The sequence below is a fragment of the Dasypus novemcinctus genome, chromosome 23, assembly GCF_030445035.2.
Source record: "Dasypus novemcinctus isolate mDasNov1 chromosome 23, mDasNov1.1.hap2, whole genome shotgun sequence".
NCBI lineage: Eukaryota > Metazoa > Chordata > Mammalia > Cingulata > Dasypodidae > Dasypus > Dasypus novemcinctus.
In genome coordinates, this window is record NC_080695.1 from 40945170 (window position 1) to 40968677 (window position 23508).

Below are 23508 nucleotides of genomic sequence, written 5' to 3' on the forward strand. Positions count from 1 at the left end.
GCTGATATGCTCTCTGAAAGCCACGTTTCAGAGCCTTTTTCCATCTGGAAATACCTGTGAATTAGCTGGTGTTCATAATGGGAGGGAGGGAGATGGGGACTGGGAATGAAAGGTCCATGAACCATCTCCCTCACCCGTGCCCATTCATGAGCTGTGTTCTCCTTCTACCATGTGACTCTCCCCCTGGGATCTCTGTCCCCTAAAGTGCCAAGGTTATGGAGGGGATTTTAACTAACCAGAACTATGAGATGGTTGGGGCATCTGGCATTGATTTTATTGCCTCCATTTAACCAAAGGGGAACTGAGACTCAGATGAATAGAACTGGAACCTCAGCCCACGTTTCTGGCTCTACTTGGGCCCAGCTGGCAAGACAGTGAATCTTAGTGGTTAAGAACATAGACTATGGAGATGGTTAGCCCTGGATTCACATTCTTTTCTGCCACCTTCTAGTGGCATGGCCTTGACCACTTAGCTTACCCTCTTTGTTTCCCATCTGTAAAAATGGGTATGATGATACCACCAACCTTCTAGCCTGACCCTTAATAAGTGCACAATAAATGTTGGCTGCCATTCATCCATACTGGGCTTGGGAAGTTAACTCATCTTTCAGAAAAGTCTCCTGCTCCTATGCCATATATCCACACCTACTTTTACTGATCTCTTTTTCCTGCTGAATCCATTCCCCACATGCTGAGGGGTGTCCTAGAGCATACCATATATGTTTTTGCAGAAGAGGACATCAAGTTGAACAGCACTTTGTTCCTCTGGCCAGACCAGATAGAAGATATCTTCGATAATAGCCGAAACCTGCTCCTTAACAAGAGGGATCAAGCAGAGATGGACCTGATTAAAAGGTAACAGGTAACCCAGTCTAGGTTGTTCTGGAAATAAGGCTCAGCTTCAAAACCCATGCTAAAGTTTCCTGTTCTGTCCAGAGCTCCCTACAGCAATACCTGGGCAAAAGCTGAAGATAATTGGTGCGGAAGGAATCTCCTTTTGTTTCCCACTGAGGGATGTTCTCTTTAAGCCTGCTTCACTGGAGTAACCCCTGCCAGTGTTTTCCTCCCCTGCGTTGAATAATTGAAATTTGGCAGTGCAGAGAGGAAAGGCAAAAATAAAAGATTTAGTTTATTTATTTCTTCCTCCCCCCACCCCATTTCCCTCATTTCCCCCGTTTCCCCCATTGTCTGCTCTCTGTGTCCATTAGCTGTGTATTGTGTCTGCTTGTATTCTCATTAGACAGCTCCAGGAACGGATCCTGGGACCTTCTGGAGTGGGAGAGAGGCGATTACTCTCTTGCACCACCTCAGCTCCCTGTTCTGCTACGTCTTCTTATTTTCTCTCCTCTGTGTCTCTCGTTGCATCATCTTGCTGCGCCAGCTCTCAGCGTTGGCTGGCACTCCTGCGCAGGGCGGCATTCCAATGTGGGGCGGACTCCGCATGGGCCAGCTTGCCATGTGGGCCAGCTTACCCTCACCAGGAGGCCCTGGGCATTGAACCCTGGACTTCCTATATGGTAGACGGGAGCCCAGTTGGTTGAGCCACATCCATTTCCCAGAAACTGCCTGTTTTGCACTTAGTTTTGTTCAGATGATTAATATGACTGTAATCATTTATTCACTCATTATTTGTTGACTCAGTGTTCAGTATGAATGTTTACTATGTGCTATGCTCTATTCTAGAATAAAAATTAATCCAGTGACATAGAAAGGATAGATATAGTGAAAAGTCAGACACTTCAAAGTGGGCCAACTACCATCCACACAGCACACACAGACACATGCACAAGCACATACACATATGTTTGGGCACACACGTGCATACATGCACACATACACATCAGCTCATGACACTTTATGAATTGCAGATTTTTGCCAACTACCCTGTCACTATCAGACATGAAATTCCCAATCCCAACTTTAGCTGCCATAATCCCTGCAAATCCTTTCTCAAGAAAGGAAAAAGAAAGGTGAAATCAGGGATTTCTAAACCAGAGACTTTTCTTCAAACCTCTTGCTAAAATTGGCTGCAATGAAGGAATGGGAATTTGAGCTGAAGGGTAAACCTATCCCAGTGCTAACCCTAAAAGTGACCTAGATATGCTCCCCTGCAAAATTCTATATCCTTGTCCTCCCAAATGGATACTGTTGCCAGAACACAGAATTTAGCCTGATGGGTGGGACTGACTTTTGATGACCAAACTGGAAGCAAAACCAAGTTTCAGGACCAAGTTTCTTAATCTTTTTGGAGCCTTAGTGTCCTTACCTGGAAAACTGGATGACAGTAGAGCCTGGCTCATTGTGCTGAAAGGAGAATGTGAGATTATATCCCGGTTGCATCCACCATGTTCAAGGCATTCAAAAAGTGCCATGTTCAAGGCATTCAAAAGGCCTTCTCCCTTTTAGCAATGACTTCTTCTGGGAGAAAAATGTTTCTTAATGTCCAAATCACAGCCCTTACAAGCATGCTTTTAGAACATAACTCTACTGTAAGCTGGAAAGAGACCACTTAGGGACCGTAACTTCTATTGGGAGTTGAGAGAAGCAAGAGAAGCCTCTGGGAGAAAAGAGAACATTCTAATTTGTGATGAGAATGCCCTGGCTTCCCCTTTTTGGGGTGACGGCTATCAGCTTGACTTAAACAACTGTTTGGGAGTGCTTTACGGCAGAAACCAGCAGAGGAGAGGCTCTAGAAAAGCTCTCTGGTGAGGGGAAGGGTCTGCAGCCCTGGGCTCCGCCCTCTCCTCATGAACCTGAAAACCATTTGCCCATTCTGCAAAAATATCGAAAACATCCTCATGACAAAGGGCTAAGCAGTGTTCATTTATTCATTCACCTTCGGTGAAAACAATCCCGTCCCTCCCCAAGGATCTTGACCTTCCTTTCCCAGGGTGCATAACTCTTGGCCTCTCTAGTGGTCTCCATTTGTTTCCTCTAGCCCCCTACCCCCCCATTCCTGTGGCCAGCCTCCCTGGCCCCCAGGGAAGCACGGGCAGGAAAGCAGACAGTGACTTGGGGGCTGTCCTCCCCTCCTCCCTGCTGGGGCCTGGGCTGCCACAGAACCTGCATCCCTCCACGGTTCTGGATCTCTATGTCCCCTCAGCTCATGGGGACATAATGGCTCCTTCGAGGCTGGTCTCTGGGTTCCTCACCGTCCCCCAATTGTCCCTTTAACCCTACATCTCACCTCTGTAAGTAGTCCCTTCATTAAAGCCTCTTTGTTAGAACTCTTATTTCCTCCTAGAACCAAGTCACCGACTTTGATTTCCTACATTGTATTCCAGGTGGTACCATGGGTGCTACTTACTTGCAGAACCTAATTTCCTAAGTGCCTACTATTTACTGATGATTTTATTATATTATTACATGGAATATGTACACAGATACACACACATATGCATATTCCATGTAACGATTCTGTCTATATTTCTACATCAATCTGTTGATCTGTCTATATAATGAACATGAGGGCACTTTGGAAACTAATGTGCTAAGCGATTATAAGAATTTACATAGTAATAACACTAACATATTTTAGGTAATCACTGAACTTATATAAACCACTGCCCTCTAGGGAGTCTTCAAAACTGCTTTTATCAGAGACTTCTCTTTGTATGTGGGTACCATATTTAGAGCCTCAGAAAGGATTTTAATGTGAAAAAGTACCCAGCAGCACCTCATTGTCTGGGCAACAGGCAAGTTGGCTATTCCACCCTCTGCCTCTATTTTCCCCAACTCATTGGTCGGTTCCATGGCCTGGAAGCAACATGGAATATACATGACCAACAGCTCAGAAATGTGAGTGGCACTTCTGCCTAAGAGTGCTATGGAAACCCCTTCGGCATCTTGGGGGAACATGAGAAGATGTCTCAGGGAGAGAATCCTGATGGGTTTCACCAAAGCCTTAAGGAACCAGAGAGAGAGAGAGCACAGTGCCTCTTGATAGAGCAACAGTACTTACTGTTTTGATGAATGAATGAATGATTGATTGAATCAAACTTTTTCCACAGTAAGGACATTCTTTAAAAATTTTAATACCTACCAGTATCTAAAATCATAGTCTATTACAAAGCGCAAACAATTTTTAGAAAACTAAGATGAGGCAGGGAGACAGGAAAAAAGAAAGGCAGGTTATTTCTCACAGATCATTTGTGTTTTTATCTCTGAATCCTTAAGACCTTGGTGAAAAATAACCAGATGAGGAAGAGGATAGCAGGAGGCCGCCTTCCCTTCTTCCCTTTTGTGCTCCTACCTCCATTCTTCTGTGAAGATACAGAGAATGAAAGGTACATAGTCCCTGCTCTTATGGAGACATTACAGTCAAATGGGGAGATGGAAGACAAACAAAGGAGAGAAATACATAAGCATTACAAAGTAATTTAACAGGGAAACAGAATGCAGTGATTATGCTTATTGAGTGAGCCAGGGAGAAGCTCATTTAAGATGAGAATTGAATGAGAAGGAGCTAGTTAAGCGGGGGAGGATGGCAGGATGGCCGGTCCAGGCATAGAGCACAGCTCAGATGGGGGAAGACCTTGACCTAAGGAAGAGGGCGGCTACGTAACACAGCTGGACAGTTCGGGGTCCTGAAGCTCTTAGTAAAGAGTTCAGATTCCTTTTTAATCACAATAGAGTCATTGAAGGTTTTAATCTGGGGCCCAAAATGGCCTAATGAATATTTTCTTTTTATGGTTTGCTCACCTGAGTCAGAATCTAAATAATGTCTACACATTACAGATTGGTTGATGTATTTCTTAAATATCTTTTCATCTATAGGTTCTGCCTTTACCACAACTACTACCCCCCCCTTTTTTAACCTTGTAATTTATTGGAGAAAACTTGTCATTTGTACTACATCTGGATTTTGCTGTGTCTCTGTAGTGTCATTTGCTATATTCCTCTGTCCTCTATTTGCTATAAAATGTTAATAATTGATTTACTCTTGCTACTAATCTAATCTCCTTTCTGATTTTCTGCTTTAGTGAGTAGCAGGGAAAACTTAAATTTGTATGTGGGCAAGAGTATAGAACGAAAGTACAAAGTAAAAGAAAGCAAAGTTAGCCTCATTAATATCAGGATAGATATGTATACGCATATGTGAATATACATATATACTGATATTATATATATATGCATTTACACCAGAAGATCGAATTCTCCCCAGGTTTGAATGTCATTGATCAATACTGATACTGTAAAAGTGTACAAAATGAAAATTCCAAATGTTAGTGGGTGTCTTTGCTTTCAGGTGCTCAGAATTTGAGTCAAAACTTGAGGGCTACAACAAGGAACTGGAATCTTTTAGGAAGCGGGAAGTAATGACCCCAGAAGAAATGAAGAACAATGTTGAAAAACTTAATGAGCTATCAAAGAATCTGGACCAGGCACTGGTGGAATTTGAGGTTTGGAGTCTTGGGACTGGGATTTATGACTCTGTACTGGTGTGATGGTTTTGGTCCTTGGTCCTGTATTTTCTTGATAGCTCCTGTCAAGGGGATAGCATTGGTTGATTGATTGATTGATTAACCAGTTCTTTCATGAGTACTTTTAACTAACTTTTGCTGTACCCCCTAAATTGTACCAGGTTTTCTTATTAGTTACCAAGTACACAAAGAAGAATTATAATAAGAGTAATTTCTCATTTATATTGAATATTTGCTATGTGCTGGGCAATGAGTAAAAGGGCTTCATACGTGATAGGTCACTTAATGCCCATAACATCCCTTTGGAGGTACTGTTACCTCCAATTTATCCTTATTTAAAATGGGGGGACTAAGGCTTAGAGAAGTTAAGTCACTTACCCCAAAGATCAATTAATAAGTTCTTTAGCCATTAAAAGTTCTTCCCTTTGAACCAAGTCAGCATATGGAGACAACATCATGTTACCAGCCAAAATACAAACAAAAATTGTGAAAATGGAGATATGGTAGAGTGGGGGTGAAGGTTATGAAGCAAGTAGCAAATTATCCAAGAGCTTCAACCAGCCAGGTCTCAGTTGCTATGGCTCTTGGAGGTAGCAAAGGAATCTGCTTTCTTGAGATCATGACTTATTTTCTTTCCTTCCTTGCTCTTCAAATGTACATAGCATCTTCCTCCACTTGGTTTTCAAAGTGCTGAAAACTTTGCCACAGTGGCTGTCAGGGTTCAGGAGAATCACCCACTCCATAAACAACATCCCTTTTGCTCTATAGTTGATCAATAAGGAGGAGGAGCTGTTGGAAAAGGAGAAGAGTTCCTTCCCTCTTCTGCAGACCGTGATGACCAACAAAGTGCCTTATGAGCAGCTGTGGGTGACAACCTATGAGTTCAGCACCAAGTCAGAGGAGTGGATGAATGGTACGATGTGGTCTCCATCTGCTGGGGCAGAATGGGGGTGGGGGGAAGATAATCCACCTTTAGTCAGTTCTGAAATAAGGTGTGGACTTCAGCTTCTTGCTGGATTTTTCACCAGGTTCTGACACTATGGATTAAGGTGGCCATAGACAAAATTTTCTGGTGTGCTGATGATGGAAGATGGGGATCAAAGAGCCAGATCTATTGCCATGGTAAAATAGAATAGAGCAGCCACTGTGAGCCATGGATTGGACAGTGTTGTAGCTTTAGTTTCCTAGGCTGCTGAAGCAAATACCATGAAACGGGTCAGGTTAAACAATGAGAATTTATTTACTCATAGATTTGAGGCCAGGAAAATATCCAAATCAAGGCATCATCAAAGTGGTGCTTTCTTCCCAAAGACTGGCTGCTAGTGATCCTTGGCTTCTCTCTCATATGGTAAGGCATATGGCGGTGTCCACTGGTTTGTTCCTTTTCTTCCAGGTTTCTTTGATTTCACCTTCTTGCTTCCATGGCTTTCTCTCTCTTTCTCCCTCTCTCCCTCTCTTCATCTCTCCCTCTCTCCCTCCCTCTTTCTCTCTTCATTCCATTTATAAAGGGCTCCAGTAATAGGAATTAAGACCCATCCTGTTTGAGGTGAGTAACATCTAATCAGAAGTAGCGTCATCAAAAGGTTCTGTTCACAATGGGTTCACATCCACAGGAATGGATTAATTTTAAGACATGCTTATCTGGGGTACATTCAGTTACAAACCACCAGAGACAGCAATTCAGAAAGGCAAATAGTAGAAAGACCAGGTAGCAGTTCCACTATTGTGATGTTTCAAGAAAGGCTCAAGTGCCATAGACATCTGCCAACTATCCCCTTTACTCTAGACTCTGGAGTCTAGAGATATGTTGAGGTAGAATCAATAGGACTTCATGATTGTTTTGATATGGGGCAGGGGTAGTGAGGGAGAGGTGAATGCATTGAGTTTGAGTTGTCTGCAAACATACCAATTAGAATTTTCATTAGCAGTTGAAAAGTTCGGGCATCAGCACTGGGTATTGTCAGTATTTTTTCCATCTTAGCTATTCTAATAGATGGTTTTAATTTGTATGTCGCTAATGGCTAAGGATGTTGAACAGCATTTCATGTGCTTATTTTCCTTCTTTCTATCTTCTTTTGCAATGTCTGTTCATACCTTTTGTCCATTTTAAAAATTGGGTTGTTTGTCTTCTTACGTTTGAGTTTTGAGAGGTCTTTATATATTTTGGATGCAAGCCCTGTGGCAGATATGTGATTTGCAAGTATTTTCTCCCAGTCCATAGCTTATCTTTTTATTCTCCTAACAGTGACTTTCACAGATAAAAAGTTTTAAATTTTGATCAAGTCTACTTTGTCAGTCTTTTTTATGGATTCTACATTTGGTGTTATGTCTAAGAACTCTTAGCCTAACCCAGTTCATGAAGAAGCTTTCTTGTTTTTTTCCTACAAGTTTTATACTTTTACATTTAGATACATGATCTTTTTTGAGTTATTTTTTACATAAGGTATGAGGTTTAAAATGAGGTTCATTTTTTTGCATATGGATGTCTAATGGGTCCAGCACCATTTGTTGAAAAGGCTATTTTTCCTCCACTGTACCTTTGGTAAAAATCAAATTTTCCGTATGTATATGAGTCTATTTCTAGACTCTATTCTGTTTCATTGATCTATGTGTCTTGTCCTTCCCCAATATCACACAATCTTGATCACTATGGCTTTATAGTAATCTTAAAGTCAAATAGTGTGATTCCTCCAACTTTGTTCTTCATTTTCAAATTAGTTTTGGCTATTCTAATACCTTGCCTTTCCAATAAATTTGATAATGTTATACATACATACACACAAACCTGATGAGATTTTGATTGGAAATGCATTAAATCTACAGGTTAGCTTGGAGAGAATGGACTTTTTTACTGCCTGAGTTTTCCAATTCTTGGGCACAATATATCACTCCAATTATTTAGATCTTTCTTTGCCTTCTTTTATCAGTGTTTTATAAGTTTAATCATAGAAATCCTGCATGTATTTTATTAAATTTATACCTAAGTATTTCATTTTTGGACCTATTGGTGAAATTATATTTAAATTTCAGTTTCTAATTATTCCTTGTTAGTATATAGAAATACAATTGATTTTTATGTGTTGAATTTGTACTACAAATTTTCATTTTAGGAGCTTCTCTCTTTTTTAGATTTCTTGGACTCTTCTACATAAACAACCATACCATCTGTAAATAGGAACATTTTATTTCTTCCTTTCCAGTCTGTATGCCTCATCTATTTTTCATGCCTGTTTGTTGCTCTGGCTAGAACTTATAGTATGATGTTGAATGGATTTGAGAATGAACATCTTTCTCATATTCCTAATCTTAGGAAGAAAGTATTTAGTCTTTTACCATTCTTTTTATATATTGCTGGATTCATTTTGCACGTCTAATATTTTGTTGAGAGCTTTAGAATGTTTGTGAGTGATATTGTTGGTAGTTTTCTTTATTGTAATGTTTTTGTATCAGAGTAGTGTTCACCTTTTAAAATAAACTGGGAAGTGTTCTCTCTGTTTCTCTTTTGGGGGTGAGAATGTATTGAATCTTCCTTAACCGTTTGGTAGAATTTTCTGGTGAAATCATTTGAGCCTGGAGTTTTCTATTTTGGAAGTTTTGAAATTAGGAATTCAATTTCTTCAATAGTTATAAGACTATTCAAATTATCTATTCCATCTTAAGTTGGTTTTGGACATTTGTTGAAGATTTGAGGAATAGCTCCATTTTTTTTTAAGTTGTCAATTTATGTGCATAGAATTGTTTTTAGTATTCCCATATTATACTTTTAATGCCTAAGAGACCTGTAGTAATAGTTCATATTTTACTTCTGATATTGGTATTTGTGTCTTCTCTCTTTTTTGTCAGTCTTGCTACAAATTTATCACCTTTTTTAGGTTTACCTGTTTTATCTTTTCAAAGAACCAGCTTATAGGTTCATTGATTATCTTTTTTTTTTCTGTTTTCAGTATCTTTGATTTCTGCTCTATTTCCTTTCTTCTGCTTCCTTTGTTTTTTTTTTTAATTAATTAATTTATTTAATTACCCCCCTCCCCCGGTTGTCTGTTCTTTGTGTCTATTTGCTGTGTCTTGTTTCTTTGTCCGCTTCTGTTGTCGTCAGTGGCATGGGAAGTGTGGGTGGCGCCATTCCTGGGCAGGCTGCACTTCCTTTCGTGCTGGGCGGCTTTCCTTACGAGGCGCACTCCTTGCGCGTGGGGCTCCCCTACGCGGGGGACACCCCTGCGTGGCACGGCACTCCTTGCGCGCATCAGCACTGCGCGTGGGCCAGCTCCACACGGGTCAAGGAGGCCGAGGATTTGAACCGCGGACCTCCCATGTGGTAGACGGACGCCCTAACCACTGGGCCAAGTCCGTCTCCCTCCTTTTGTTTTACTTTGCTCTGCTTTTTGTAATTTCTTAAGATGTTAACTTATTGGTTTCAGAACTTTCTCCTTTACTAATGCTGTAAAATTTCTCCTCTATAATTACATCCCACAAATTTTGCTCAGTTCAAAATAGTTTCTTAAAAGTTTCTAATTTCCCTTGAGACTTCCTCTGACCTGTGGATTATTTGTAAGTGTGTTGATTTCCATGTGTTTGGAGATTTTCCTATTATCTTCCTATTATTTATTTCTAGTTTAATTCCCTTATCTATTTTAATTCTAATACATAAAGTACCACAGGAAACACTTTGTATGATTTGAAATCTTTTAGATTTGTTAAGGTTTGTTTTATGACCCAGGATGTCATCTGTGGTGGCCATATTCTATGTGCAATGGAAAAGAATGTGTATTCTGCTGTTATGGGGTAGAGTGTTGATTAATGGGATAAACTGAAAGCCTGCTTTAGCAGTGCTTGTGCTTTGGCTTGACACATCCCTCTGCATGTGAGTTTTACACTGGGATTCCTACCAATTTTCCCTTGCATTTAAAAAGTATGGCCACAGAACGAGCAGTATCAGCATCAATTAGGAATGTGTTAGAAATGCAAAATTTTGAGGCTTACCCTATTGAGACCTATTGGGAGTGGGGCTCAGAAATCTGTGTTTTAAGAGCCCTCGAGGCAGTTCTGATGCACACTCAAGTTTGAAAGTTACTTCTATATCCTACAGCAATTCCTCCTGGTAGCTCACATTTGGATAGTACCCCTTGTTTCCAGTAGAAATGCAGGTTTTCAGCTTTATTATCTGCCTTTGATTGTTTCAAGAGGAGTTAGAATAGGACTCAAATTCACATGTTGGCCTAGAAGTTGTTCTTTGTTGACTTCTAGACGCTGAAGAGTGATGACCTTGGGAAAAGACTTTGGCAAAGTTTTTTAGAATTCCAGAATTTCCCTGTTGTTCCTCCAACCTCTGTATATGAATATAGATTGAGTTGACCATGTCCACACGCTACTACAAAAATTACCACTTGTTTTCTCAACCTTTAAGATCAGAGGTAGAATTCCAGACTGGCATCTTTGCCCCTGAATTATGAAGTTAAAAGTTACCACTGAGTGTGAGTGAAGTGAATCATACCTTCTTTTCAAACAGCAATTCCTTAAACCCGAGAGTTAGCTCAAAAACTTCCCTCTTGTTGTAGGCATAGATTAGTCACCTCAGGCTATCTCTAAACAATCATCACCTGAGAGAAATTGCTTTGGCTTGGGAAATGCTAGGTCTCTCCTTAGTCAGCTTGATTGCAAGTAACTGGGCAAGTGACTTTACTGCTATTGAGTGGGAATAATGAAGTATTAGCCCTAGATGATTTACTTATCCTACTGGTGAAGTCACAATGATAAACCAGCCAAACCCTTCTGGGTAGAGTCTATTCACTTGTCATTTAGTGCTTTTCCACTCTAACCTAGCACCTAGAATAGTTCCTGGATGGTGAAAGGCAGTCACATTTCTTTTTTCCTTTTTTCTTTTTTAAATTTTAATCTTTTGATTACTCAACAAAAATGTTGGGTTGGTGACTCATGTTAAATTAATGAAGTTATATTTATTCTCAACCTCCCTGGAAGAAAACTCTTTTTGAAAAAATTAGCAAAATCACAAGGCAAGGGTTAATACAAATTTGAAGTATTCAAGGAGAAGCAGCAGCTTGGAAAGATTTGGTCTAAATGTGAAACCCAAATGCTAAATGCTCCCTATAAGAGAAAAGGAAGAGAAGGAAATTGAGATTTTGGAGCACATTTTAACAAGGCACTTTAAAAAGTCTATTTTTAAAATAATTTCAAACTTACATAAAAGCTACCAAAACAGTACAGAGAACTCCCATATCCCCCATTCACCAACATTTCCTCAATTGTTAATATTGTTCTGTATTTGAGGAGCACATTTTAATAATAGTATACTATGTATACTACTATATGGCTGGTAATAACAACCAATACTCAAATGGCTATTCCACCATATTCCAGGTATTATGTTAGTCACTTTATTTGTTATCTCACTTAATTTTATAATCACCCTCCAAGGTATCCATTACCCCCATATAAGAGATGATACAATTGAAGCTTAGAAAAGTTCAGTAATATCCCCAAGTATGTTTCACTGACTAATGGTGGATTCAGATCTAGGCCCAATGTCAAAGCTGTGCTTGTTCCAATATACCCCACCATAAGTTAATTCTAAATTCAGGGAGTTAGAGGTACATGTGGCTAGTATCTATTTGATGGTCTCCCCTGCCTTCATCCCATTTTTTTTCTCTTTCAGGACCACTCTATTTACTGAATGCTGAAGAAATTGCAGAGGAAATAGGGATTATGTGGAGGACGATATATAAATTGACCAAGACCTTAGCTGATGTGCCTGCACCCAGGCGCTTAGCAGAGAATGTGAAAATCAAGATTGAGAAGTTCAAGCAGCATATTCCAATCCTTAGCATTTCCTGCAACCCGGGGATGAAAGACCGGCACTGGCAGCAGGTTCCTATCACTGCCCACCCCCAGCTACCCCAACCCACACCTGGTCATTGGTAGTTCTTTGGAAGGTGGGAAATATTACTGGGACGAATTTCTGAAATGAGAAGCCACTTCGCATAGTCATGGGGAAATGTCTGGGATATAGGTTGAACTGGCCACCTTTCTACATGAACAGGTTGACTCTTTTCTTTGGGGGACCCCTTTCCTGATGATCAAGTTTGTTCCCTCCAGTGGCCACAAAGGGTCTCCTTTTCTGCTTTCCTAAGCATGTGGCTGACGGGGGCTGCTGCCAATGCCAGGGGATTTCTGTTTGGGCTGACTTTGGTGTGCAGTTTCATTGGCAAACAGGCTGTGTTCACCAATAATGCTGCATTCTTCTTTCAGCCTTTGGAGTCTATAAATGAGAATAATAAATATCTTCCCTAAAAATAGTCAGGATTTTTATGAGCAGATGAGTGTGAGGGTGATAAGTGTGGTGTGAACACTAAGCAGAAAAAAGAAAGCTCACTGAGTTTCTAAATGAATTGTCACAATCAAGGGCCAGCAATGGCCTTGAAACGTCCTCTACCAGGAAGTTGTTCTATTGGGAGGTGGAGATGAGATGGCCTTCTGTGGGGCAGATTCCTCTCTGACTTGGCCTGGAATTTCCTTTCTTGAAGACTGAGAGCATTGCCTTCAAGGAAATGGAGCCCCTACCCAGTGGCTAGAAGCATTTTGATCTCCCTTGGAAGACAGAGTTCTTGATACACAAGAAATGTAGGAATTTTCTGTGGAGAGGAACTACTTTAAATTTCCCAGAAAACCATGTGACTCAAGAGCTAAGGAAAGGATGAGGTGCTATAAAGGCAGTTGGGGTGGGGGTGGGGGGAGTCATCTCATCTGGGTAGTCCTCTCATCTTGAGAAGCCCCCGCAGAGGGACGAGGATGGGGGTCACTGCCCTCCCTTAGTGCCCATAGGGCACCTCTCCCTATGGGCCTAGCCTAACTGCAATTTAGGCCCTTTTTGGGGATTAGGGAGGCTGGGTAGACAAAGGGCCTGTGGAAGTGATAGATCCCTCCATGAGACAACATTTTCAAAAGTGTTCTCATCAATGGCATTTATGAACTGTTGCACGACAGCTGGGAAAGTCATCCTTTCAACCTGGCGCTTCCCCCATGACGATGCTGTGCTCACCACGTCACCCATGGGCACTCTGAAAATCCCAGCCGTTCCTAGACATGTGGAATTCTCATGTATAGACCACAAGGATGGCCAGATGGGAAAGGTTCCCTGGGATGATGGTAAAATAACAGTAATAGCACCTATGTACTGGGTACTGTGTTGAGGGCTCTATCTGGACTCTCTCATTTCATCCTCATAATAGCCCTGTGAAGTAGGAACTCTTATTATCTCCATGTCACAGATAAGAAACGTGAGGTTCAGAGAGATTAAGGAAGTTATCACATGGTGGGGGAGGGAATTGGAAACCTAGGTCTGTTTGCCTCCACCTAGAAGGTTTAAAGGGGGCAGTAATATCAGGTCAGAGGGAGGGAACAGGCAGCAGGGTACTATGGTGAACTGTAGGTAAGAATAGGGTGCTGCCTGGAAGGTGGATCCCAAGCAGTAAGCCCCTAAAGTGGAAGCCAAGTGGACCCAGCAGTTAAGAGATGAAAGGACAAAGGCCACTAGTCACACTCGGGCTGCCCCCACTCAGGGACCCATTCCTGCCTGCAGTGTAGGTCACCCCACAAGCCACCCTAGGAGCAGCACCAGGTCACCAGGCTGAAACGTGGGGAGGAAGCCAGTGTGTGTCCTAATGCCTGGCTCAGGAGCCCCGTTTGCACAGATGCTGGCTCTAGCAGGGGGCTCTGAAGGCCACACCACTTAGAGCTCTCGAGGCTAGAAGATGTGGGCCTTCTAGGGTCATAGGGTGGCTTTGCTGAGGTTTCTGGCCATTTCCCAGAATATAAGCAAGAAAGGTGAGTGGCTATGTTTGGACACAGGCTGCTAATTTTGGCAAAGGGGTTGCTAACAAGCGTTTGACTTTAGGGAGAAAATGCGCTGATATATGCCAAAGCTGGGCCTCTAGGACAGCACTGTCCAGTAGAAATATAACGCAAACCGCATATGTAATTTTTAAGTTTTGAGTAGCCACATTTTTAAAAAGTAAAATGAAACAAGTGAAACTAATTTTATAGTTCACGTTTATTTTAAATATATTTTATTTAACCAAATATATCCAAAATATTATTTCAATATGTAATCAATATTTTAAAGAAGAATGAGATACTTTACATTACATGTTTCATACTAAGCTTTTGAAATATGGATTTTTTTCTTTTTTTTAAAGATTTATTTATTTATTTCTCTACCCTCCCCCCTACCCCCATTGTCTGCTCTCTGTGTGCATTCACTGTGTATTCTTTCTGTCTGCTTGTATTCTCATTAGGCAGCTCCGGGAACCAACTCTGGGACCTTCCAGAGTGGGAGAGAGGTGATCATTCTGCACCACCACAGCTCCCTGTTATGCTATATCTCTTATTGTCTCTCCTCTATGTCTCTTGTTGCATCATCTTGCTGCGCCAGCTCTCCGCATCAGCCAGCACTCCTGCATGGAGCAGCACTCCTGCATGGGGGTGTGTTGTAGAATTTGAGAGAGGTTCAGTTATTTGCATATAGAGAGGCCAGGACTCAGGAATGATTTTGAGAAGGAAAAATGGTTTATTGACGGCCGGCCAGACTCGGGAGCTTTCTGTTTCAATCCCGAGCCCCAAATAAGACTTTCGAGTTTCTTTTATACAGAGAGGAAAGGTTAAATGGTCCCTTTGTTTCAGTTCTCAATAGGCTTGAATTAGCATAAATATATTCCACATCTTAGGTAAGCTTTTAGCATGGACCTCAGGCATTCTAGATAAGCTTTAGCATATTTGGTTTGCATTTCCCCTGAATACTTAAAGTTTATAGACCTCTCATTGTTAAACTGTTTCCTGGGACTGGAGTTGTTGTCATGGTCACCAAGGGCAGGACTGCAGCCTCTTACCATCTCACACCCACAAGTCAGACAGCTTAGGTTATCTCTGAAGAGACGAAGAGCCTCCCACCCATCACCCACATCAGGTGCACTCCCATGTAGGGTGACATTCCCACACAGGGCAGCACTCCCATGTGGGCCAGCTCGCCACTCAGGCCAACCCCGGACCTCCTGTGTGGAGCCACATCTGTTTCCCTGAAATATGGTTTTTATATGTAGAGCACATTTCAGTTGGGACTAGTCACTTTCAAGGGCTCAATAGTTACCAGTGGCTAGTGGCTATATATTAGACAAGCACAGCTCTATGCTCTTAGAATTAGAGAGCCAGGTGCCTTGTGAATCTCTAATTAACAAAAGTGACTTCAAAAATAAAACTACCAATCCAGTCTGAGTCCTTACATGGGCCAAGTATTAATAGTATACTAAGTACTTGACGTGTTTTTGTGATTTAATCCTAGGAATAATTAGTGCATGGTTCTAAATTTGACTTTCAGGCATTGGAAATACTAAGGTCACCAGGAACAGTTGTGCAGGTTATACACTGCACAACTGTACATGGAAGACCTGTGAGTGAGACTAGAGTGTGATGAATAAAAGCTTTGGAGTCAGAAAGATTTGGATCCAAGTCTCAATTCTGCCATTTATTAGCTGGTTGACCTTGGAAAATATTATTTCTTTGTCTCAGTTTCCTTATTTGTAAAACAGAAATAATACATTAGTACCTTCTGCAGAGTGTTGAGAGCATGAAATAAATGCATCAAGTTCTTAAAACAGGGCCTTTTACATAGGAAGTCCTCAACAAAAGTTAATTATATTACTTCCATTACCTCTGTGGAACTCCGGGAGCCCCCAGGCCCCAGGTTGGAAGCCATTTGAATTGGCTGATCCCCCTATGCACTCACTCCACAAATGCTTATTGCTATCTACTAAATGCCAAGCAGCAGAGATCCGGGGAGAAACAAGAAAGACCGTGGCAGCAATCATGACCTTTCCTGCTCTGACAGTCTCTTGTCCTATGGGAGCCGGACAGGGACAGAAATGAGCAGAAGTGAGGTCTTTCACACTGCCCAGATCTCTCAGTCCCTGAGAAAAGTTTTCAAAAGCCATCAGAGCCTTCCCTTTAAAACCTTTCTCTGGGATACTTGCTCTTAAAAGTTAAGCCTGGGATAATATTTAAACCAAAGGAGTGGGAGAGTTCAACAAGTTAGCACACTGGGCAGAAGGGGGGCTACTGGGAGGTGGGGACCCCTTCCCTTTCTGACCCATGCACTTGTGACTTCCTTCTTTGACTCAGCACTTACTGCAGCTTCTGTCACTGGCCAGCTTTGCCCTAGGTCCTAGGAGCACAGAAACAGGCTCAAGGTGCTCACTTGGGCCACTCATAGAGCCGCCCTGTCCAATTCAGTAGCCACTAGCCACATGTGACTATTTAAATTCAAATGTAAATTAATTAGAATGAAATAACACTAAAAATCCCTTCCTCAGTCATGTGAACTACATTGCCCAGTGTACAATAGCCATGCGACTAGAGGCCACTGGTGGACAGCACAGATGGAGAGCATTTCCATCATCACAGACAGCTCTATTGGGCAGCACTATCTTGGAGGATAAACAACTAGTTTTCCTTTTTTCCTTGCAGATCAGTGAGTTGGTCGGCTATGAAATAAAACCCACAGAAACGACTTGCCTCCTAAACATGCTGGAATTTGGATTTGGCAAATTCATTGACAAGTAAGGCTCATCTTTTCCATAAGGAGTTGTTTTTTGTTTTGTTTCATTTTGGTCCAGGTATCTGACGACCCCCACAGTGGCATGATTGGCATGATATAAAATTGTTTGCTTTTCTCCTTTTGGCTTAGTGTGACTTCAGACTTTTAAAATCACCTCTACTTGGGCTAACAAGGTCCTGGTGAAGCTTTAATTTTCAACAGCAGATCTGATGACTGGTGAGCCTAGAAAATTGAGTCAGACCCTGTTGTTCTCAGAGCATGGTCTGGACCAGTTGCATCTGCACCCACCTGGAACCTGTTAGAAGAAATGCCCGTTCTCAGGCTCCCCCCAGACTTGCTGAACCATCAATCCTGGGGGTGGAGCCCTACAATCTGTGCTTTAACAAACCCTCCAGGTCAGAGCTGTCCAATAAAGTAGCTACTACCACATGTGGCTGTTTAGACCTTGAAATTTGACTGGTCTGAATTGAGATATGCTGTTAAGTGTCAAATACACACTGGATTTCAAAGACTTGTTAAGAAAAAAAATGCAAAATATCTAATAATTTTTAATATCAAGTACATGTTGAAATGATAGTGCTTTGGGTTTATTAAGTTAAATAGAAGAAATTATTCAAATTCATTTCACCTGATTCTTTTTATTTTTATATTGGAGGTACCAAGGATTGAACCCTGGACCTCGTACATGGGGAGCAGATGCTCAACCACTGAGCTATACCCGCTCCCCTCTTTTTTTTAATGTAGCTGCTAGAAACTTTGACATTACATATGTGGCTCACATTAAATTTCTATTGGGCATTGCTGCTCCAGGCAATTCTGATGCCTGGTAGAGTTTGAAAACCCCTGTTCCACACTGGGACACATCAGTCTATTCTATTTTAAGGTCCTTCCTGACCACCCCAATGCTCTGATACCCCCACCCCAGTACCCCATTACTGTCCCTCTTTAAGGAGCAGGTCTAGAGACCCATGCACTTTCACTGGGTTTAGGGTATTTTATTAAAGGGCTTCATTTTCCCCAGCAAGATGTTCCCAGGAGATATCAGCTGTTGAACATGTATGCTGCCCCAAATATTTTAAATACATTAACACATTTATCCATCACAGCAGCCCAATGTTCCAGCTAATAGTATTATTCCCATTTTACAGATGTGGCACTAAGCTGACATTGGAGGGGATCAGTAACCCACCAGAAGTCTCAGCTAGTAACTGACAAGACCACAGTTTGAGAACAGGCAGCCTGACCCCACAGCCTTAATCATCACCCTTTCTGCCTAAAAATAAGCAGCTAACATGTATCTACTCTGTCCTTCTCCCTGCCAGTGTTGGGACCAATCCAGAGGTGGTGGTGCCTCAGCCAACTTGTTTACCTCTGAGTGCCTCTGTGTCCTTGTCTCTCAAGTGGGAAGAATAATAAGTCACTGGGTGATTCGTGCCAGGGTGGGAGAACCCACCCACCTCCATCCCACCCTGTACTTATGACAGCTTTTTCACAGCCCACAGTTAACGAACCTCTCCAACACATATAAGTGAGGCCACCCCCTGATCCACTTTCTGGACTCCCAAACTGATAAACCCCTCCCCTTTGCCTTGGGCAAAGTCATGCCCTTGGGCAGTTCACCATGACCACTGCAAGCATCTCTCATTGAATTTTACCAACAATACTGTGGTATGGGCAGGTGGAGAAACTGGAGGCCAGGTGCACCTGGAATGGCACCTACCTTTGCTAATTAAGTGCTCCCTACATGCTACCCACATGTTTTGGTCGTCTCCCAAGAAGATGGCATTTAGGATGAGAACCCTGCTGCTGAGGTCTGGTTTAGTCGTTTGAAATTATCTGGGCCTCATCTGCCTCCATTCATGAAGCTAAGTGGGGATTCTGCCGTTCTCTGTAGTTGGTCCTATTTGCCTGACCACGTGTGAACTGCGGGAATAATAATGGTTCCATTGTTCCTTCTGACAGAAAGGGGAGATGGCACATAATAGGGGAAAAAGAAACAACAGATTAGGGGTCAGAAGAACTGGTTTTCAGACCTCGTTCCACCACCCACCAGCACTGCTTTTGGAGCATCACTTGCTTCCTCTGAGCCTCCCTTTCCTGACCTATAAGTAAAGAGATTAGACCAAATAATCCCTTCCATATTCCAGGATGCAGTGGCAGATGGGAGCTGAGGCAGGGGGAATGACTCCCTCCTTCTCCTTCCAAGAACTTTTCTTTCCAACTCTTCATCCACACAAGAGGGCTCTGCATGAAAGCAAGAAGAAAGGAATTTGTCTCCTTCAGTCCTTCTCCCTTTCTCTGTCACCAAAGGGCTATAGATGGGTGGACCCAGTGTCTCAGGAAAACTGGCAGGGGTCTTTGGTATCACATAAATGAACAGAAGTTCAAAATCTGAGTAAGAAATCAGAATGTGAGCAAGTAAGGAGGAAGCAAAAATGGAAATGAGGTCTTGTCTTAGAGAACCTTAAAGCAGTGGTTCTCAACTGGGGAGGGGGATTTTCCACCTCCCAGAGAGACATTTGGCAACATCTGGAGATATTTTTGGTTGTCAAAAGTGCCAGGGATGGGGGGTGTGAGGTCTGCTACTGGCATCTAGTAGGTAGAGACCAGGGGTGCTGCTAAACATCCTACTGTGCTCAGGACAGCTCCCCACCACAAAGACTTATCCAGCCCAAAATGTCAACAGTGGCAAGGGGGAGAAACCTGCAAAACATTGGTGGTAGCTGATGAATCTCAGAATCTAAACATTCTGGTAAAACTATGGGCTTTTTGAATTTCTCTTAAGGCTGAGCTGAAATCCCCCCCTTCAGCCCGTTTTCTCTGCCTCCTCCTGATGTGACTGCTCTTGTGTTTTCTCTTTAGACTGGAGCCCATTAGCGCAGCGGCAAGTAAAGAATATTCTTTGGAGAAAAACCTAGAGAAGATGAAGTTGGACTGGGTCAACATGACTTTCAACTTCGTAAAATACAGGGATACTGTGAGTGTGACTCCACCTGCCCGACCCCCTGAAGGCAGCCCCATTTATCATTCATGTGACAGAGGTGATTCTTTGCGAATTGCAGCAGGATTTAGAGAGGACTAATCCCTGACATCTTGTTTGGTTTTCTTTCCACCCCTGACTCTCTTCTGATTCCAGTTACCCCTTCTCCCAGTCGCCACCAGAGGGATGCATTTTCAAACCTGAAAGGTCTTTTGATCCAGCAGTTTCTCAGTAGAAAGGAGCTGAGTAGCCTCCTGAATTAGCAGATCCCTGGGTGGCCCCAGGGGTATGTGCTCCTTCCCAAAGCTCCCCACATCCCTCAGAAGCATAGCTGGGATGGACAAGGGCCTAGATGAGGTCTTTTCAAATGTTAATACGCGCAGGAATCTCCTGGAGATCTCACTAAAGGGTAAGTTCTGATTCAGCAGGTCTGGGATGGGGCCTGAGTTCCACAGTTCTAACAAATTCAGGTGATGCTGAAGGCACATGGACCACACTTTGAATAGCAAGGTTGTAAACTTAGTGCTTTTCACTGGCATTTGTAGAGAACTCAGGAGTTCATACAGTGTTTGCTCAGCTGTCTGTAGGTCTGACTTGCTTTTAGAATGGGGCATGAGGATGTGTTTGCTGCTTGAGATGAGCTGTCAATCACAGAGGCAACAGGTAGAAAGTCACCTACTGCAGACCATCAGCCCTTAAAGCTCTGCTTCTCAAACCTGGCCGCACAATGCAATCACCCGGGAAGCTTAACACATCCCAGTTCCTTCTTCCTGGCCCGTCCACCCCCAGAATACCTGGGCGTGCGTATATTTCAGGTTCCTCTGGTTTTTCTAATGTACAGCCTGGGTTGAGAACCAAAATCCTAAAGACTTCCGCTACCCCATCCTTCCAGCTGCATATTAACCTTTTTTGACTTCTTGCCCCCTCCAGTTTCAGTAGTCATGATGCTCTGATTTCAGATGGATAAGAACTGGGATGCACCCATGGGAGGGATAAGAACTGGGGACACACGGGTTAGTTACTGGGCCTCTCCCAGAAAGTGCAGGTTACTGTGGGTATCAGCACCAAGACGCATCATCTGCCTTAAGCTTGGTGCTACACCCGCTCAGAGAGAGGCTGTTGGGCTGAAATGAGGAGTTAAGAGAACCTGGGAAATCTCAGGTGCACCTGGCTAATCCTCAGAGTTTCTGCCTGAGGTGGCTCTAGACAAGGGCCAATAGCAAAATGGGAATGAAGCTACCACTTTATTACTAGATGGACAAGCCTCCTAGCACAGAGCTGCCAATGAGAGAGGAGAGGATATATTCTAGACCCAATTTACCCAGATGAAGGAAGTGAAAACAGAGAGTGCCAGGCCCTGAGGAGCTTGCTGGCCACATGAACCTGTGAGGAAAACTGCCTTCGATCTTTAAGGCACATAACCCTAACTATTAGCAAAATATGGCCTGCAAATGTATAGGGCCAAGGATCCCAGTCCCCTGGGCCAATAGAAATTTGTTTTGTTTATTAAGTAATTAGATCCAAATCCCTTAATTATTTATGACCTACAATATAGCAGCTGCTTGAAATGTATATATAAACACACACATAAGCTGAAAAAAAAATAATAGAAACTTTAAAATGCCTACAATGATTTCCTGTGCCTCTGCTGCAGTGCCCTGAGCACCTCAGCATGCAGTTTGGGAACCACAGTCAGAGTAGCCGCTGATCCTTCCTGTGGCAGAACCAGGAAAGCGAGAGGGCAGAGGAGCAGAAGCGCAGGGAAGGCGGCAGAACTGTCCTCCCCAATGGATACAATTTGTATGTCTGGGTTTAGACTGCATTTGATTTCTCCAAAGCAGGTAGAAAATAAATGTCTCTTAAAAATGTTTCAAGGAAGAAAATAGAAATTCCATCCCCTGCAAGATGTAGATTTCCTGACCTACTGGAGTGGAGAACTGAACCATGAGGGCTTGGGGGTCTGCATGGAATGTAGAGGGCTCATGATTTCAACGGGGTGGGGGCACCTTGGCAGGATACAAGCATCTTGTGTGCAGTCGATGACATTCAACTCCTGCTGGACGACCACGTGATAAAGACCCAGACCATGTGTGGCTCTCCGTTCATCAAACCAATAGAAGCAGAATGCCGGGTAAGAGAAAATAGGGTTGCATGTTTTGTGATGTCCCATCAGTTCTGGGTTTCTCAGAGGCGGGAGAAAGTTTTCATGTTCCATTTACAAGAAGACTCACTCTCTTCTGACTGGGAAAAAACTTAACACAAAACTAAAAGCAGTAATCATCCAAGCAAGGGTATGGCATTCTTAGCCTTTGGAACAGTCTGCCAAAGAGAAGCCGAGATGTTTGAATACATCAGATAAAAATACATTTGGAATGGGAATTCTGCAAGTTATGCCTGATTGTTTTGTAAGCTTACAGCCTCTCTAATAAAAAAAAAATGTACATATATATAGTATTAAAAAAGAATAAAACCATTATAAATAAACAAAAAATACATTTGGAAATTATATGAATATCCTGTGAATTACAGTAATCTAGAATGTAAATGAATTGAGAGTAAGGATTTTGGTTGTCTTTGATCATTGCTTGTGAGAAGTAGCATAGACTAAAGGCACAGACTCTGGGGTCAGACTGGCTGGGTTCAGATTCTGACTCTGACACCAATTAGCTGTGTGATCTTGGACAAGTTATTAGAACTGTTGTGTCTCAGTTTCTGCATCCATGAAGTGAGGTTTCTAATGATCTCTACCTCAGAAGGCTGTTTTGAAGATTTATCAGTCTTACATACCAGAACAGCACTTGGCACATAGTAAGCATTAAATCTTGTCTATTATTATCATTGTTATTATTACTATTCTGCTAGATTGTGAGCTCCATGAGGGCAAGTTCTCTTGTCTGTTTCCTCCATTGCTGTATCCACAGAGTGTGGAACAGTGACTTGAATGTAGAGGGCACTCAATAAGTATTTGTTAAATGAATGAATGAATGAATCCATCCATCCATCCATCCACTTGTTTGATCTGTGGGCCTCTGATGTAAAGCGGCAGGCTAATGATTCAGTTACGAAATGCTAATTTTGCAGAAGTGGGAAGAAAAGCTAGTTCGCATGCAGGAAACTTTGGATGCCTGGTTGAAATGCCAAGCCACCTGGCTGTACCTGGAACCTATCTTCAGTTCAGAGGACATCATTGCGCAGATGCCAGAAGAGGGCAGGAAATTTGCCCTTGTTGATGGTTACTGGAAATCAATCATGTCCCAAGCGGTAAGTTTTTGCTTTCTGTCAAATCTCACTAGCATGTGGGATACCATACAGATGTTCCTTGGTGTGCATCATAGTCGTGTCCCCTGAAACTTGTATGTCAATGGGAATTTTGCAAATTTGATATTTTTATGTCTTTTTTTCTCATTTCAAAGTTATCACTATTATGAAAAATTCATACATAGAAATATGTAATTTAGAAAGTAGAAGTCTTTTGAAATCCCAGC

At 42.4% G+C, this 23508-nt stretch overlaps 1 protein-coding gene across 3 annotated transcripts in view; it reads left to right on the forward strand.

The window, feature by feature from the left end:
* DNAH3 (dynein axonemal heavy chain 3) overlaps positions 1 to 23508 on the forward strand; it is a 192099-nt gene that overhangs the window by 41177 nt on the left and 127414 nt on the right. For all 3 annotated transcript variants that reach the window (XM_058286298.2, XM_071211287.1, XM_058286299.2), the window contains 8 exons: positions 732 to 855; positions 5249 to 5402; positions 6192 to 6336; positions 12094 to 12305; positions 16953 to 17044; positions 19906 to 20020; positions 22038 to 22154; positions 23105 to 23284. In XM_058286298.2, coding sequence (XP_058142281.1) covers positions 732 to 855; positions 5249 to 5402; positions 6192 to 6336; positions 12094 to 12305; positions 16953 to 17044; positions 19906 to 20020; positions 22038 to 22154; positions 23105 to 23284 — 1139 coding nt within the window. The remainder of the gene's footprint in view (positions 1 to 731; positions 856 to 5248; positions 5403 to 6191; positions 6337 to 12093; positions 12306 to 16952; positions 17045 to 19905; positions 20021 to 22037; positions 22155 to 23104; positions 23285 to 23508) is intronic.